The 20,206-nt window shown below is 31.8% G+C and overlaps 1 protein-coding gene across 2 annotated transcripts; it reads right to left on the bottom strand.

Annotated features, from left to right (window-relative positions):
- Window positions 1-5,633: 5,633 nt before the first annotated feature.
- Window positions 5,634-7,951, bottom strand: LOC107896660 (zinc-finger homeodomain protein 4). Of its 2 annotated transcripts, none has more exons than XM_041079030.1 (2): window positions 6,854-7,951; window positions 5,634-6,823 (listed from the first exon to the last, which is right to left on the bottom strand). In XM_041079030.1, exons 1-2 carry the CDS (start codon window positions 6,922-6,924, stop codon window positions 6,007-6,009), a joined length of 888 nt encoding a protein of 295 aa, XP_040934964.1. In that variant the 5' UTR covers window positions 6,925-7,951; the 3' UTR covers window positions 5,634-6,006. The 2 variants fall into 2 exon arrangements, with proteins under 2 accessions (XP_040934964.1, XP_040934963.1); XM_041079029.1 differs by having other exon boundaries at window positions 5,634-6,828; window positions 6,859-7,951.
- Window positions 7,952-20,206: the final 12,255 nt, after the last annotated feature.

The following is a 20,206-nucleotide window of genomic DNA, read 5'->3' as shown; positions in this document are numbered from 1 at the left end:
ATAAAATGCCAGATTCACATATGAATTACGGCTTAATCACTAAATTAAAGCAGATCACTTCCTCCTTTATACAATTCCCACCTAATGCAAATGTAAATTACAGATGTCAAGAACGTACACACAGTTATTCATATTCAATTCATAGTCAGGTGGTACAGATCAATATCATCAGCAGTCATCACAATTAATATACATTTATAGCATCAACAGCTCAGTTTCAGATTATCAAATAGCAACTTATACGGTCTACTAGATCATAAGTACACTACAGAAAGCCTACATTTAAGTTAGACGATGCTTACGGCCTCAAAGATAAATTCTGGATCTGAACCATACGCCCGTGTAGCTCCACACGGCCTAAACAACTAGCCCGTGTGTCTCACACGACCTGTCACACACCTGTGTGCCTACCCGTGTGTCTCAAACGACTTGACATTGCACGCTCGTATTGTCTACTCGTGTGGTCCTAAATCGCAAACAGTGAGTCACATGGCCTGGAGACATGCCTGTATATCTGATCCGTGTGATCCTTATCTTATAATTAATGAGTTACACAATCTAGACACATGCTCGTGTCCTTGGCCTGTGTGAACCCTGCACTAACATGACCACACACGATCTGGACACATGCCCATCTCCCTTGCCTATATGGCTTGTATTTGGTAGACAGTGAGGTACACAGCCTACCACACAGCCTAGCACGCTACCGTGTGGTGTCGACAGCCATGTTTTTCGGCATTTAAAATTTAAAAAAACTCGGGTTTTTTATATGCACCTGAAGTGATTTTGAAGCAAGAACAACGTAGAGGATTTTTGGGACCTGAAATGAACAGTCAATAACCAATTAAGAGATAGTAAAAAATTCTAATATTAACGAACAATCAAGATTGTCTAAATGTTCTGACACAAAAACCCTAACTGAACATAGCAATTACCTCCACACCAAACCACAATTCACAAATCTAGAACGTTAGAGGGACCGTTGTCCTTGATACCTCCTCCTAAAGACATTAATAGAACACATAAACAAAGGATTCAAACAATTTAAGCAAGAAACTAATTTTTGGAAAAAATTACAACAACCAAGGATTTTAGAAATTGAACAACTAAACTCACGGAGTTAACAAAAATGAACTTACTTGACAACAGCAACAAATAAAGAGCACGAATCTAAGCGGGCGATAAGAAGGAAAGAAAAGAAAACGTACAAACAAAGGGGAAAAGGAAAAGAAAAGAAATGGAAAAAGAGAAAGAAGGATGTTAAGTTAAATGCTTAGACCACCAGTCAGAAATCCAACAATTAGCAAAAATATTTCTTAACGCATGTATCTAGACTCAAACATAGGACCAAATAGAATACAGAAGCTTAACCATCGAACCAACAGACTCATTCTTGACACAAGTTTACATAGAATTAAACTTAAATATGTAATTCAAAGATAGAGGTTAACTTAGAATAAAATAGAAAAACTTCTAAAGATGCGACTTGAACTCCTGACCTCTATCCCATAAGCAAAGTACATAACCACAGATATAGAGACATTCAAATTTTTGGGGCATTACACTTTAATTTTGATGGCCGAATGTCTTTGAAGTAACAAACCCCTTCTCCATAAGTTTCTAATGTTTGGACTGTAGGAAGAAGAAGAAAAATGACAAATTTCTAATATCTCATATTTTTATATTGTGCCTAAATTTTAATTAATTTGGTTTAATTAAGTTAAGCATGTATTAATTAATCAGCTAATTAATCTTGATCAAGGATTAATAGAATCTTCCATCATCTTCCACCAATTTCCATTACAAAATAGGTTTATTACCATTTAAAACATTCACCTTATTTTCATTTAAGTCCTCAAGTTTTTTTACAACTAAAACTCTATAGAGATTGGACTTTTACAATTTAGTTTCTAAACCTTAATTAACTACTAATTCAACAAAATTTCTTGATCAAACTTTAATATATTATTACATTATCCTCGTAAATATTAATATTAAATAATTATTGACTTGTTTTATGAAAATGGGGTTCTAAAATTGTCTTTTCTAGTATTACTAAAAATCAAGTTGTTTCACAAAACATCAAAACAAACACAGCACATATCAACTTATACTACATCCACATAACTCATTTTGATGACACAAACCATTAACAAACTATGAGATCATATCATTCACATGTTATTTAAGTCAATGTACTAGCTAATTGATTCATTGAATTCATTTCATTTTCTTTTAAAGTTTTCAGTTTTGAGTAACTAGTAAACAGACTCGGATACTCAGGTAAAATACACTAGACCAGTTGCTTGTCTGAGCTAAATATATACATATCAGGTTACCCGTCCAGGCTAAACATTTATAATGACTCATCAGATTACTCGTTTGAGTTAAACTTGTGTCACATAATACTTGAGAATTCGAAACAAATGCTAGACCTTGATAACATCTATAATAAATCTCATACAAGTGCACACAAGACCTTATTGGCATGCCAATTGTATCCTAACCTTTACTAAGTTCACATGGGCATCTTTTACACATATAAACATCACATTTCAATTTAATCCAATTCTAGCCTTTCATATCAATTCACAACTAATTAATCCACAATCAAACATACGTGTATAAATCAAATACATAACAGCCTAAGTTAATAAATACCATTTGAACTTACCTGCTCAAAACACCAAACAAGTTGATTCTTCAGGTACTAATCAATAATTTTAGCTTTTCCTCGGTTAACTCCGCTTTGATCTAATTCTAAATCTAAATAATTATTTTATACAATCAATCAATATCGAACACTTTCATATTATGTCATTACATGAATGAACCTATATAACTTCATTTTTTCATACCCCTAGATTTTTACATTTTATTCAATTTAGTCCCTGAATTTGAAATAGCCATAACTTCCAATTTTTAACCTCGATTTAAATATGACTTCTTATACATTCATTAAGGACCATTTACTTTCTATTTCTACTAAAATTTCACAACAATTTTATATTTTATTCACTTTAGTCCTTAGAAACAAAACTAATAATTAAACGTTACAATCTAGTCCTTTTCATAATCTAAGCTTAAAACCTATCAATTTATAACTTAACTCTTCAAGAAATAACAAAAATGATAATTTTTAAAAACTTTAACAGTTTTACAAATTGGTACATGGGCTAGCTAAATCAAGCTCCCCTGACCTCAAATTCATAAAAATTATAAGAAAAAGGCTTGAATTTAATACCTAAATAAGTGGCCGAATATTTGAATAACTTGAACCTTTTCCTTGGTTTTGTATGAATGGTGGATGATGAAGGGGAGAAAGATAAGATATTTTCCACTAACATTTTCTATTTATATATAAATTAGTTGTTAATTAACTTTATTTAATTAGTTAAATTATGGTTTACTTAACATAATTAACTTTTAATCAAATTTAAAGGAATCCCCATCATCATCCACTATCACATATTATAAAATGGTTTAGTTACCATTTTGGACCTTTGACTAATTGCAATTTAAGTCCCTAAGTATTTGACCAATTAAAAACCTATAACGACTAAACTTTTACAATTTAGTCTTTGCACTTAAATTAACTATTTAATAGACAAATTTGATTGACCAAACATCAAAATTTTGGTATATTAGCCCTGTAAATATTCATATTTAATATTTATGGAATCGATTTACAGAAATAGGATTCCAAAACTATTTTTTTTGGTACCAGTGAAAATCAAGTTGTTATAAAAGCGAAGTCTTCTAATGGGTCTGTGGTTGAAACCTTGACGATAAGGTTAGGTTCCTTTCTTATTAATCAAAATGGATAGAAAAATGTTATTGTCGAATATGACTGCTTCTAGCATTGGGATATGTTCATGCCTCATTGAATTCTAACACTAAAAATTCTCGAGGTTTTTTCGTGTTCTCACTTGTTGAAATTATTTTATTCATTTTTCACTTCTTTCATTCCAAATATCTTGGGTTCATGATTTTCAATCTTCATTATAGATTTTTTTTTGTAAGAAAAACATTTTGTTGCCTACAATAGAAAAGTGTTTGAGAATAAGGAGTTACTATATGTGTTCAATTAGAAATGTACAATACTGAGGTTACAATAGTATTAGGATTCGTCATGCTTAAATCGGTGGTTATTACATTAATTTAATGGTGGATCATTCTTTGGTGATGCCCCATAGATGTAAGTGTATTCACCGAATTATGTAAACAATTTTTTATGTGCTTTGTGTTCATTGTTCTTGAACTGTTGTTCTCAAGTATTATATAAATTGTTCCAATAACCTAACAACAATTCATGTAACGGCTCTCATAATAGACAATTTTCAATAATACAAATTTTTTTTATTTAAATTTAATTCTAAATACATAAATATTACTATAAAATATTTTTTAAAAAATATATTATATTAGCAATAAAACATGCCAACAAGCCAAGTGGAATCAAGTAAATTTTTTTTCAACCCAAGTTGCAACCTGACTCACTCCTTAATAGGTTTATCTGAAGTTGAGCCTTTAAAGTCTCCTATTCAATTTTGCTTAATGGTATCATTAATAAATATTAGTAAATAGGCACTTTGCCCTTAGGAATTTAGTCACTTGTACCTAGTTGGTTTTAAACTTGTTTTTGGATTTAAATGGTACCTAAATTTGAAATATGTCATTTACTTTGAAATTTATGCTATAATATTGTTAGAATATGATGATGTGGTAGTAACCATCAATAATACAAAGACACTTGCATTCTCATATTATGAGACATGATAAACATTAATAAAAATAAAAATAAAAATCTTCAAATTTTATCAATTTATAAAAAAAATATTTCACGTCCAGAATGAGTTTGAACAACTGAATATCCAAAAATTTAAATGAACCTAAACATTATGTTGTCCAGATGTATTCTGAACTTATTTTTAATAATTTTATATTTTTTAATAAAAAATAATTATATAAATGTAAATATATATATATAATTAAATACTAACATATCAATACTTTACAAAATCAGATGATAATATATATAAACAACAACATAAGAAAAGGTTTTTCAAACATATTTCTCTCGATTATTGATGAACATCAAAATTCATTTTCAACAAAATCTTTAAAAAGCGAAAAAAAGGAAAAAAATGATGAAAACATGTCGAAACTAGATTTTTTTTTCAGCAAACCCCACAATTATTAAAGCAAATGAAATAATAATGTATTCTTTAGATTTTAGCAATAACAGAAGTGGATAACTTTCGTTGAAATTTGAGAGAAAGCATGGTATGGTGAAATAAAATAAGTAAAGGTCTCAAAATGAAACGTGCACAACTTAATTAGAACAGTTTTAATGATTAGAAGCAAGTACACAGCGTCCATAAGCAAAAAGACAATCCCAAGTTTCATGGAAAGGGCAAAATATGGAAGCTCTGATTGGTGGGTTGGTTTACTGATAATTTTATTATTAAGTAAACATAAAACTATTGCATCTTTCAGAACCAAACAAACATGTATCTTCGTTTTCAGGGAGGGAGGAAAGGTACTTTAATTTTATCACAGGAAATAAATATGTTACTTTTCAGAGTTCAGACTCACCAAGACGTACCGTATATAGTGTAGCAGAAGATGTAAAACAAGTTAAATCTCCAGATATTATATTGTAATAAAAATGATAATATATTAAGAAAGCTGAATTACATCCGTGCATGCATGGATATTTGCAAAAACATGAGTCAAATAATTACTAATGTTAACCGAAACTCGTCTTGGACACTTTTTTATTCTTTTCTTAATTTGCCTAATCTACCACTGCACACCCCACAACCACTATAAGCAAGAAACACACACCCAAGGAACCAAACCAAACCAGACAAAATGATTAAGCTAGCTAATTATGAAGCTAGATATATAGTGGAAGGAAATGAAAATGAGACACAAATTACTAAGAAGGACTGAAGAGGAGAGATACTGATTAAATTGGCGTTTTGACTTTGATCATCATAGTCATGCAGCAGTGGTAGTAGGAGCAGCAGCAGTGGCGTTGGCGGTGGAATTACAAGGGTTTTTCCTGGCTAGGTTGTGCTTGTTGTTGTGCATCCACACCTTGAGGACTCTTCTCTTCACCCCAATCTCTTGGCAGAACTGTTGCACCACTGCTTCTTCTTGCTTTTGGATTTTCCACCCTACTTTCTCTGCGAAGTTAAGCATTTTCTCCTTTTGTTCCTGGGTGAACTTTGTCCTGAACCTTTTCTTCATCAGCTGGAGTGGCCTGCTCCCCGCTACCCCACCACCATCTTCGGGCTGTTCATCCGACTCTGAAGGGAGGGAGCCCATGTTGTAGGACATTATCATCTGGTGGGGTGTTGGTGCTGCTCTTGAGTGTATAAGAGTACCTGTGGGGTACCCTAGAGCCTCAGGTGGTAGGATACTCTTGTGGTGACCTAAGATGAGTTTCCTTCCAACCCTGCTGCTGAGATGTGGACTATGCAACGGGTAACAGTCAAATGAAGAGGGCTCACCTTCAATTTCTTTTCTGTGGAAGTTCCTATGGCAGTTACAGGCTGAGCAATTCAGGGCTTCAATGGTACCCTCCTCTCCACTGGGCATGAACTCACCACATCCATCTATGGCATTGCCCCCCATGGCTGCTGCATGGTTCTTGAGGCACTCTCTGTACCTCACCGCTTTCTTGTAGGGCACATGATCGTCTAGGTTTGTGGACAAGGAGGAAGGTCCATTGGAAAGAATTGGGGGTGCTGAAGAAGGTATGATATGGTTGTGGGGTGCAGCAGGATCATGATGGATCATGTGCCCGTGCCCGTGCCCGTGCCCGTGCCCATGCCCGTGCCCATGCCCATGTCCCCCACCATATGTACTGTTCAAAGGAATTGGGATCTCTCCTTCTTGATTGGAAAGTTCCATTTCTAGGTATTATGTATTTTATTTGTGCTTTCCTTATTGTGCAAGGACTTTGAAGACCAAAAGAGGAGGAGACTGACAAGGTTGGAGTAGTGTTAGGGCAGGAGGCCAAAAATGATTAGAAAATAAAAGATCTATGCTTGCTTCCTTTGTTTATTAAATCCTAAATCCTAGGAGTTTTGTGGACAGCTTGTCAACTCTTGCACAGCACAAGAATAGAAAAACAATATTCTATCCTATCAATCCTTGGCACTGAGTCTGAAAAACCCTTGTTTCGTGAATGCCCAAACCCCATAACCAAACAATAATATTAACTTAAACAAAGAAAAAGGAGACAAAGGGAGAAGGATGACCCACTACGCGGTTATAAATAAAAACTTTGGCTATATATCAGGTTATTTGAGAAGCAGGTTAGAGAGAGGGTTAGGGTATGGTGTATCTATCAGAGAGTAAGGCAGATTTGGATTGATGATGGGAAGGACAAATGAAAAAAATAAAAGAGTCAACAATAGAACCACCTAGACTTTGAATTATCTCCCATCCTATTGTTCTCATAAGTCTAGGGTCAACTGGGAAAGAAGAGAAAACAAAAAGAAAAGGAGAGGAACAAGGCAAAGTGTGTGTTGACTCAATGTCTCCCTTGGAAATTAGGAAAATGATGGCTGTAAGAAGAGAAAGGAAGATCAGTCTCTTACTCACTTACTAAACTAATATTGATACAACAATGTCTTTTCTCTTTTATTTTCTATTCACTCTAGATATGGAAATTAATAAAAGTGAAGACGACCCAGGGATGAGAGAACAATGGCAATCAATAAAGCAAAGAGAATAGAGGGTTTGATCTTAAAGAAATTAAAAAAAAAAAGGAAATGAAAAAAGGGTAGAACAAGGGTGGTGAAGGAGAAAGAGGAGAAGAAAAAAAGAGTTATTGAGAGGAAGGATTTGGTAGTGAAGGACGCTACAAACAGGTGGGTTATACAAGTAGTGAAGGCTAAAAAGAAGAAGACAGAGAGAAAGACAAGAGGAATAGTCTGTTTAAGTGAGTTGAGAGATAAAAATAAAGCAAAAAAAAAAAAAAAGTGAATTAAGGTGCTTGCTTTGCTTGCACTATCAGCCATCAAGTTTACGCCATTTAGAGAGCAGTGTGTCAGAGTGTGCAGACACCACAATGGAATGAATATGAGAGAGAGAGAGAGAGAGCTATTCCCATCCCCCTTCTCATAGTATCAAAATTATGAATCATTTAATTACAAAATTTTAAACCTTTTTTTCTTTTTTGTTTCTTTAAATAAATTTAGCTGAACTTTGCTTCAGAAAATAGACATTCAAGCACAAGCATAAACACACAATTTTGCCCATGCCTTTGGCTCTCTTTTGATTGAAGTTTTTTCTTTCCTCTTTTTTGATTATATATAGCAAAATTAGGGTTTAAGTTAACTTCTGTTAATTAATTGAAGACATTTAAAAAGAAGGGACTAAAGGGTGATATCTGAATCTTATCTATAATAAATGTGGAGTTAATTGGGAGGTGACATACTTATCATGTGAATGATTTATTATGAAGGATCCCATTTTGTTTTTTTCTGTTTCCTTTTTAAACCATATCAAGATTTTAAATAGGAGTATAATTGAATTTTGTAAAATTACATATAATATCTTAAAATTATTAAATTATTAGTAAATTTATATTTTAGTTATTTAACTTAAAAAAATTATAAAATAATTTTAAACTATTTAAAATTTTTTATTTCAGTCACTGGATTATAAAAATTATTATTATATGGTCTTCTCTATACATTATACTTGTACCAATCGAAAGCTCTCATTACTCTTTTTTTTATAATTTAATTTTTTTATTAACTAATTTTAAATGTCATAAATTTATAAATCAAAATCTAAACGATTTTTTTATTTAATCTCCGATATTAAGAGTCAAATCCACTTAGATTTCAAATATATTTTCTACTCTGTTAATTAGTAATAGTTATATAAAGAAATTGAAAAGAAAAGGGGTATGAAATTATAGGTTATTTGAAACAGTGGGTAGAGATGCAAAGTTGGTTGTTCTTTTTTGATTCACAAATTAGTTGGAGAAAAGATTGAAACATAGTCTGACCTTTATTAAATTATTATTGAAACCACTTTATTCTTTATTTATCCCTGCCTTTATTCCACACTCCACCACACTTTATCCTAATTCTTTAGTTTTTTGTTTTTTATCTTTCTCTTCTTGTCTCTTCTTCTACTACTTTATCTTTTTTTTTTATTTCTTCTTTTCATGCCTCCATTACCATTTAGTTCATATTTACATATTAAATGGTACTAGCTGGGAAGGGTCCACAAGAATAAATATTGGCTGATGACAGAAGCTTGATCACAATTTTCAAGAAGTTGAGACCCAAATTTTTCTTTCTTTTAGGGAGGAGTGGAAAACATACATCCATCAATCCCAATCACTGCCAGCCCAAATTCTATGTGAATCATTTACTGCTTTCAATTTCCTTTTTTTACAAAAGAGATAAGATGATGTTTCATCTTCCAATTGGATCAATATCTCATAATTACCCTAAAAAAATCTTGCTTCATCTTCCAAACTCCATTCTTTTATTAATATTGTTCCTGGACAAACTTATTTTAATTCATAGGTGTCACCGATCACTGCAATGTTTTATTATCATTTGATTTATGTCAAACTCTGGAAATAACATAGCCCGTTGATCCCTAGAGCAATCTATGTTGTATCTACATTTTTTTGCCTTCTAAAGTTACTGATGATTCAACCCCCTACATTATGACTTATATCCCTAATTCCTTAGAGCTAAACTGTTGGCTTCCACATAAATGATCCATACCACTGATTGGTCCACGCCGCAAATATAATCACTTAGATGATCTAGGTCACCACAATACTTTATGCCAAAATTTAATCCATACAACCACAAGCTTAACCCATTTCCCTAATTCTTAATTTTTGACTTCCTAGTTTATTCTTCCTATTCTATGGATGTCTTGGTCTAAGGAACAAATAAGCATAAAGATCAATGTATACCCAGGAACCATTTATAGATATTGAGGTTTATCCATAACATCAGTAGCATAAACCCTAAAACACATATAGCATAACTTTATTAACCCATTTCTTTCATCTCTAACATTTGAATACTTGGTAACTTTAGATCATCCAAGAAGGTGAAGAAACCCTCAAAAAGTTGTGACCTAAACCCTAATCACCTTATTTAATTTATTCTAAAAGCAAATAACTTTTTAAAAGTGCTCATGCTTTCGAACAAACCTACTAAAAATTCCACCCTCATTGAAAAGCCTTAACTCATTTCCCTAAACCATAAATCCATGAAGACGATTGTCAAGTAACAGAACATGTGTTGAGTAATGAATCTTTCATCCAAGTTATTTTTACTGCTTTTCGAAGCATTAAGAACTCTTAACTTGTTTCCCTTACGAGAATCCCTCAAGACTAACCCTAAACCCCAAACCTTGAATGTTTAATCTTAAATTAACACATTGGATAAATGACCTTCAATTTATTTTACTACACCATATTCTACCTTTAATCCCTTGTTATGTAACGCCCATATCCCGTTCCGTTATCGAAATAGGGTTACAGAGTGTTATCATACAAGTTGGAACATTTTATTTCAATTAGCAACTAACCATAAAATTTATTTCATAAATTTAGATAAGAGTCAATATAAAATAAATCATATATGTACGGGTCTTAACTCCAGCCTTCGTAGCTCTAAAAATAAATTACGAACATTCAGGGATAAAATCAGAACAAATCAGAATATTCAGGGAAATTTTGAAAATTTCCAAAACAAGGGTCACACGGTCGTGTGGCCTGGTTGTATGACACTACCCAGACCGTGAGGTACAAAGACATGGTTGTATGGCCAACCGTGTCCTAGACCGTGTACCTTTCAAAATGTCGCCACACGGTTGTGTCGCTGGCCATGTGCTGGCCCGTGTAACATTCGAAATAATGTCACACGACCGTGTCGTTGGCTGTGTGCTAGTTCGTGTAACATTTGATGTTGGGTTACACAGCCGTGTTGTAGGCCGTGTGTCAGCCCGTGTAAAAATTACACCTAAACACGCTCAGGGCACACACTCGTATGTGTTGTCTGTGTGTGACATATGGCTATGTGATAGTCCATGTCACAGACTGTGTGGGCCCAAAATTGACCCAAATCATGCTCATTTTTCACCCATTTTCTTAGGTACCTAAACACATTCAATTACACAACTTTATAAGCCAACAACCATATTCAATAACACTCAAACATTTCAAGAAATCAACCTATATGCCTAACCAATGTGCCATCATTGACACCACAATACACTTCATAATATTTCACTTCTAAAGTTGCATATACAAGACACAAGTTATACATCAAAAGCATCTATTTCATTTCATACCATAATTCAACATATTGTCAATATATTTCATTCTTGACCAACAATCTCAACTTAGGAAAAAACATGCATATTTCCGATGAGTTAATCAAACATAACAACACAAGCTAAAATGTAAACTTGTACAAAACTAAATATTAATACAACATATCCAAAAGGGGTCCTATTACATGCCATATATACCAAATCAAAATTAAAGTCTACCAAGGATTTCTGAATAGTGTGATTTCTCATACTAATTCGATCTTTCGAGCCCACAAAAACGTAATCTACAAAAATGAACCAAATACATGTAAGCTTACATAAAGCTTAGTAAGTTTGTTTGAATAATCAATAATTTTTTCCAACTTAAACATGATAAATCAAATTTTGTATTTAGGTAATGAAATTCCCGATCACAACTTCCATCAATGAATAATACTCGGAGCATTTTTATTTCATTGTTTGTGTCCAATTATTAGTATAGAAAATCTTATTTAGTTTACTCAATGGATAATGCTTATTTGAGCAAACATTCATTATAATCAATGGATTCGCTCGTTTTCAAGATCATACTATTGTACAATATAACATTTAATAAAAATTATTTTATCATATAATATAATAATCATTAGAATTATAAATAAACCTACGAATCTAAAGGATTGGTTTGCAAAAATATCGAAGTACAGGGACTACTCTGCTACTTTTTCCTTTTCACGTCTGTCAACATGTTCTTGATCTACAGTAAAAATTTCATTCAATTAACTAGATCAACAGTAAAACTTAATAATTTTATGCAATTAAGTCCTTTTCGACATTTTACAAAATTTTCCTCAACTTTTCACTTTTATTCAATTTAGTCCCTAAGCCCTAAACAAGTAAATTAACCATTTCCGCTCAAATCCCAATCTATCCAAATATTTAATGACCTTAATACAGCCCATATTTGTAATTATTTCTTATCAAGTCTTTGTAATTTTATCATTTTAACAATTTAGTCCTTAAACCTTAAAATCATCAAAAACTACTTTACAAGATAGTTCTATCTAAAAAACAAAATCAATAATATTCCATAAAATTTCAAGAATAACTCAAACTCATCAATGGCACAATCTAAAACATTTAACAGTTTTGCAAATTAGTCCTTGGGTTAGCTAAATCAAGCGAATACGAGCTAAAAAATATAAAAATTACTAAAAACGAGCAAGATTTACTTACTGAATCAAAAAACCAAAGCTTAACCGTAGTTCTCTTTATTTTTCTTAAGGTTTCGATTAGCAATTGAAATGAGGAAGATGATAATTATTTTCACATGTTTTAGTTTAATTATACTTATTTACTAATTTATATTTTTACCCTTTTTAATTATGTTCCAACTTCAATAGTTATAAGTACATTAATGTCCACTAATTTCAATGATGGTCTAATTCCTATAATAGTCCATTTCTTCCTCACTCTATAATTATTTAACCTTTACACTGATAGCAGTTAACATTTACAGTTTTTACAATTTATCCCTTTTTACTTAATTAACTATTTAAACGATAAAAGTTTATAACCAAAATTTAATATGACATTAATAACCTCGTAAATATTAAATAATTAATATTTATGGACCGATACGTCGGAGTTGTGGTTCGAAACCACCATTTTTGACACCACTGAAAATCAAGCTGTTACATGTTAGGTCAAGGGCTAGCTTCAATCGAAGGCATATTCGACTCTTTTGATCCAAATCCTTTTGTAAGAAAAGACATCAAAAAGTGTTGAAGCATTAATCGAGTATAAAGACATCCTCTAGTCCTACCATAAATAGGAATAATGATTCATCATTTATGAAAGTCCACATTCGTGAAAAGTATTCAAATCAAGAGAGTCAAGTCAAAATCCTCGACCAAAGTATTGTAAACAAAAAAATGGAGGAAAATAATTATGATAGAATTTATTGAATGCTTTCATTTATGATTAAGTGTCTAAGGAAACAGTTTAGGGTTTAAAAGGGTTTTTGATTTATTATTACTGACAAATGGTTAAGGGTTTAAAGCTTATTTACAAGGTAAAAATATCAGTAAATTCGACAACCATGATTCATGATGCACAATACACTAAACTTGACACCTAATAATGTTGAGCTTAGTGCATAGTCCTTTAAAATAGTTGCAAACATTATGAATCTCTGAAAAAGGGAGCTCTAAAAAAGAAGATTGACCTTGCTACCTATGGGTGTGAAGAGGTATTTGTATCAATTTAGGGTTGGGGTTTTATTGTAACACCTCGACCTGATCGTCAGGTTTGTATATGAGATACCACATTTGTTGTCGAAGCAACTCAAACTAACCTCATATTCATTCAATATTAATACAAGTATCAATTAATTAAATTTAAAAAATATTCATATGGTCTATAAACAATTACAAGTCACTTAAAACACTTTTGAATCATTATAATTGAGTTCTAGGTATACGGGGATGATCGGGAGCAAGTTTGGGTCTTCGAGGGTCAAAAAGAGTCAAAATAGGGGAGGAACCCTTGTCTAACATACTTGTATCAATACAAGTCTAGAATTCTACTGGTAGAAGTCCTCGCTGCTGTTCATTTTGACTACTAACTTGTTTCTATTGATACATTTGACCACTTGTACCAAAATAAGTTTGTTGGGACCAAAAAATGACCCAAAAACTCTCCAATAAATACCAAATCATTCCCAAACATTATGAGACACCAAAAACAAGTTTTAAACATCATTCAAGCATCTTTAAACACCTTCAAACATATGAATTCAAACATGAACATCACTTTACCAATTTCATACTTCAATTTCACCTACTTGACTTGGAAACAACCAATGACACATAACATAACATTAGTGTAAGATCATGCATCTGATCTGAATCACATAATCATATCCTCAAACAATTATATGATCATAGAACAAGCTTAAATTACATTTTTTGAAGCATAGAAGATACCAAGGCATCATAATTGACTAAAAAAAACTAAGTTACGACAATAGGTACATGTAGACTCTATTTTAGCATTCAACTTCTGATTCTAAGATTATTGAGCTGAGGTTTGAAACCCAAAAGACCTAATCGAACTTGTGCATGGAAATAAACAAATCCACACACTATGCAAAAGAGCTCAGTGGTGCTAACATACTTTGAAAACAATGTATATTCAAATTTAAACATATAAATTAAATATAAAATCATTTTTAAACAAGTGCATATTAAGGTATCCTTGTCTCAAGTTCATTGCTAAACTTTCATACCAAATCCATGCTCGAGTTAAGACCTGTTTAACATCATCTCATTATGCCCTTCATGTCATATACTAGCATGTTTAGTATCAACAATTAAATTTAAGCATAACATTGATACTATTTCAATTTCATTAATAACCATATGGGATTCTCATATTACTGTTGATATCACAATTTCATGATTCAATAGGCATTTCATATACATATATTCATCTTCTCCTTTCACAACCAAATCCATTGATTTGTTTTATAACTATATCGACCCTCGTGGCTCATAATTCTTGAATTGCATGGTCTTTAACATGCTAATTTTCAATACATAAATATTAATATGCATTTTTCTTAATTAACATTTGACATTCAATGTCCAAATTCATTTAGCATATCATATGGTTTATAATTCCTATTAATTGAAAATAGACTCAAAACGGATATACGGATTAACTAACCATCACACTAATATAACTGGCACATCATTACGTCATTGATACGTTCAAATTAATATGTGTTCCATGCCTTATCGGTATAAATCAAAGTAATATATATATATAAGTGTGCCTAGCACCTCATCGGTATGTTCAAAATAATGTGCGCTCTGTGCCTCATCGGTAGAAGCTAAAGTAAATATCATATACTAATCTTATGGCATGCCAACTATACCCAACTCTACTCAAGGCCGCTAATAGGGTATTCAGTGTTTCAAAGTGTATAGGTTTCACATCATATAAACTGTTACATAGCAAAATCATATCATTCTCAAATCATTTGCATACCATTATATATCATTACTACGTATTCATATTTCATATACAATTAATATGGCAATTCACATCATTCACATATCAATTTCACATGTACACATACTTTTGACTTATCATTATCACGTTCATCTCATAGCCTTTTTTCTTTTATTTTAAAACACTATATAAATGCAAATATATAAATTTTCATCATATTATAACCATTCATCATAACATATAGGACTTACCAAACATGAGACAAGTTGTTGTGTTACCTTAATCAAGTTATTACTTAACAAGCTATATATTGAACTCAAAGACACAAAAGCGCAAATCAAAATAGAGTTACTTGTCTACGGTCTTCGTCTTTCCTTTACTCCTCGACATCTTGTCTTTGTCGTTAGCTTTGTTTGGTAATTCCAATAATGAAAACAACATTAATTTCACTTGAAACACATCACTAATTCATAGATTGAAAATTATTCAATTTAATCCTTCTAAGCCCTAATATCCAAAAACATTAAATCTTTCGATTTTATCAATCTAAATCCTACTTCATATTCATTCACTAGAGACATCATTCTTTAAATCTATAGTGACATTTTTCAACAACTTTTAGTTTATTCAATTTTACCCCTAATATCATAAAATTATCTATAAATCTTAACTCAAATATAAGCTTAATTCAGCACTTCCCATAATTTTTCAACATGCACTTATCATAATCTAAAGCTAATTATCTACAATTCATCACTTTTAAGCTTTAATCCCACCAAATTTAACAATGGCATTTGGAATAAATATCAACAATTGAGAAATCTAGTACTTGCGTTGAATAAACCAACCTACCATAATCAATAATTCATAAAAAAAAATAAAGAGATGGGTTTCCTTAAGAAATTTAAAATGACTATGGTAAGAAGAACAACCACAATTTTCTTTTTTTCTTCTTTAACTTGGATGGCAAAACATAGAAGAAGATGATGAACATTCTCTCTCCCACTCATATTATATATATAATTAGTATTTAGTTAAGCTTAATTAAGTTTTAAATGAATAGCTATGATTTGATTTCATTAACTTGGTGGAATTTAATGGCTAAGATTAAGCTTAGCCATTAATCAAACTTTTACTATGGGTATATTGCATTTAAAACCTTGTTAAAATTACTATATAAGCCCTTTTACATTTTATAAATTATAAATCAATAGCAATTGCAATTTTAAAATTTATTCGTTTTAATATAATTAACGAATTTCTTGATTTAATTACTCGATAGTCCAATGATATACACTAAATCCATCTATACATAATTTCATTAACTTGATTTATGGAATTTTACTTCATAATCGCATTTTCAACACCGGCTAAAATCAAGTCATTACATATATATATTAGGGTTTAAGGTTTTACTATTTGTTGGCCTAAACTAGACACTTGTGTATTGCAATCATTGCATTAAGTTAAAATGACACTACACTAACCTTGAATCCAAAAAGTGTCAAGGTCGATAAACTATTTGAATATTCTTCACTAAGACAATCTCTGGTGGAATATATAAAGAACTCGTCACCCATACATGTTGAGGCATCTTTTGTAAAATTTTCATTTAAGGTTATTGAGTTTAGGGTTTAAGAAGTCTATAAATACTTGAGTTGGCACTTCCTCATTGGTCATCCAACAAAAATATTTATTCTCTAAACCTTAACTCATTTCTCTAATCCTTAAATCATAAATTTAATATTAATATTTAGAGTTTAAGGTTGAAATGCCCCCATAAAAAACCCAAATCTAAAATTAAAATACATTTCACTAAATAAAAATTTTAGGTTTGAACTTTAGGGTTAAGGGAAATGGTTTATTTGCATAGAATACAATTCCTATATGATTTTACTAATTTGACATTTGTCATCTTGATAAATTAATTTTTGTGGTGGTATTAAATTCATATATCAATTAGCTCAAAAACACAAATGTCACCATGACTCAGAGAATATGTTGTAAGGGATGATGTACATCATATGCATTGAATATTTTGATTTGACTCGAATATTATGTCAAGATTTTGATAATGCCAAAGTTATTAATGTATTTGGATTAAAGGTTTATCTAGATAGGAGGGTTTGGGGCATTTAATGTACATATTCAGTTTTGATTGATACGAGGGTATTTCTATTGGATTTGGCGCCCTTAGTGTAGTATATTCGTTTTGTATACTTGTACTTTTCGAAAAAATTAGTTTTACAAAATATTCATTAATTACATTAATACCATTTGTATATTGTGCTCAATGATTTTTCATGCAAAGAAACTAGAAGCAAATGTTGACTCATTTGTTATCTAATGTTTAACAAATACTAAATGGTATTATGTGGTTGAATCATAATATAGAAAGACAACTTGTATTGGTAGATGAACCTAAACATGTCCTTAGTCTAATCGAAAATGAGCAAACTGATTGAAAGACTAACATGTCATCTTTCAAATCCAATTGGGAAGATACTCTGTCTCGAGCATTGAAGCGAATAACTCCAAGAAGATAGAGGCATAGATGTGACTAATTGAACTGACAATACATCGAATAGGACCCAAGTAGAATAGATCCTAGATCTATTTATGGATTTATTCTTCTGTGACATTCATAGTGTGGCATACCTTAATCCTGAGTAGACGATGGACTATGTTTGTGTCACTCGTATACATTGATGCAAGTAAAAGTTTGCATTTAAATAAATAAAGAACCAAAAGTTGGTTCGTTGGTTATACAACTTCTACAATATGTAACTGTTAGGTCTGGTGCCCTAAGTGTAGTATTTTAGTCTTATACAAGTACATTATAGCATTAATCTTAGATGAGCTCATCATTTTAAGCATTTCTATTTTCGTTCCTCATTTTAATCCTATTAAACTTCTCGAAATCTCGATGGATATCTCATCTAACGTCAAATCGTGTTAAGTGATCATTTTAAATACGCACTCCTGTGAACCTTACTTTTACGGCAGGATTACCAGTCCAGGCTAAATCCCCCGTAATAAAACTCATAGAGTAATGTCGGGATTATCAGTCCAGGCTAAATCTCTTACAATGACATATACTCCTATGATTTTGGATCTGAATTACCAGTCCAGGCTAAATTCAGATCCTAATCGGATTACCCGTCCGGGCTAAATCCATTTCAGCACACTTATTCTTCAAGAGGCTCGATCACTAAAGGAACACCCGTCCGGGCTAGATCCTTTTTACCGTCAATTTCGAGAAATCCATCAAATATCTCTTTTTATTCAATCAGGATCTTCAATTCTCTTTTTAAATTATACTATCACATTTCATGTATTATCATGCAGCGAATATCTAAATTATCATGCATTCAAGAATATACATTTTAAATATATTAAGAGTTTACTTCGAGTTACATGAACTTACCTGGTAATTGCTTCGGGTTCGTATTTTAGTTATTCCGAAACTTTTCGTTTCCACGGTCGACCTCCAGAATTGTTTCCTCGGGGTCTACATTAGTAAAAATAAATTATTAATACCTCACATTTTTCAATTTACGCCTAAATTTTGCCCCTAGGAAAAATGACCATTTTGCCCTTAACCGTTCTTACTTTTACAATTTAGTCCCTAGGCTCGTATAATGAAATGCATGAAATTTCTAGGTTATCCAAGCCTAGCCGAATATTTTTCTTGCTTAAATCAGCCCACATTTTCTTTCATTTCACATTTTTCTACCCATTTTTACAACTGTTACAAAATGGTCCTTTAAGCCATTTCAATGAAAAACTACTTAGTAAAAGTTGTTTACCATCCTCTAAACTCTCATATTCCTCCACAAATCATCAAAACACAAGCATCTCATGCATGGGTAAATTTCTAAACATGAACCCTAACTAGAAATATGGGTAGAAATAGATAGAGCATGTTACGAAGATCTCAAAAATACGAAGAACGTTAAAAACAGGGCTAGGGAGTACTTACTATTGAGCTTAAAAATGTTGAAAACCATAGCTATGGAGACCCTTCAATTTTCGACAGCATGGAGAAGAAAATTGGCTAATTTTTTCTTTCATTTTCCCTTTTTATTTAGTTTATTACCAAATGACCAAAATGCCCTTCCTTAATAACCTTTCAAAATTTTCTATACATGTCCATTTTTGTCCAAAAACTTAGAAATTAGAAAAATTACTCTTTAAGACCTTCTAATTAATAATTTGAAGAAATTTCATACAAATTGCTTCTAGAACCAAAATTTTACAACTTATTCAATTTGGTCCCTAATTACCAATTGGGCAGCTTATACTTAGAACTTCATCATGAAACTTTAACACATGCTTATTTTCATATCCTAGACCTCATAATAATCATAAAACAAATATTTTAATGTCAAATTTATGGTCCCGAAACCACTATTCTGACTAGGCCCAATTTTTGGGATGTTACATTTCTCCTGCTTAAGGACTTTCAACCTCGAAAGTCTTACCAGTAAACAGATTCGGATATTGACTTCTCATGGCTTCTTCAAGTTCCCATGTGGCTTCTTCCACTCCATGTCTATGCCATAAAACTTTCACCAAGGCTATATTCTTATTCCTCAACTGTTTGACTTCTCGAGCTAAAATCTTTACCGGTTCTTCACCATAGGTCATATCCAGTCTAATTTCAACTTTAGTCGATGAAACCACATGTGAGGGGTCCGATCTATATCTATGTAACATGGACACATGGACTACATCATGAATCTTTTCTAACCTGGAAGGCAACGCTAATCGGTAGGCTAATAGTCCAACTCTTTCGGTAATCTCATATGGTCCGATAAACCTTGGACTTAGTTTGCCCTTTCAACCAAATCTCAAAACCTTTTTCCAT

Source organism: Gossypium hirsutum, chromosome A10, assembly GCF_007990345.1.
Source record: "Gossypium hirsutum isolate 1008001.06 chromosome A10, Gossypium_hirsutum_v2.1, whole genome shotgun sequence".
In the NCBI taxonomy this organism is placed as follows: domain Eukaryota; kingdom Viridiplantae; phylum Streptophyta; class Magnoliopsida; order Malvales; family Malvaceae; genus Gossypium; species Gossypium hirsutum.
This window is presented reverse-complemented; position numbering and strand designations above follow the sequence as displayed.

Coding starts and splice junctions, on each gene's coding strand:
- LOC107896660 (XM_041079030.1), bottom strand. CDS start 6,924: ATGGAACTTTCCAATCAAGAAGGAGAGATCCCAATTCCTTTGAACAGT. Junction 6,824..6,853: donor TATGGTGGGGGACATGGGCA/TGGGCACGGGCA, acceptor CGGGCACGGGCA/CGGGCACGGGCACATGATCC.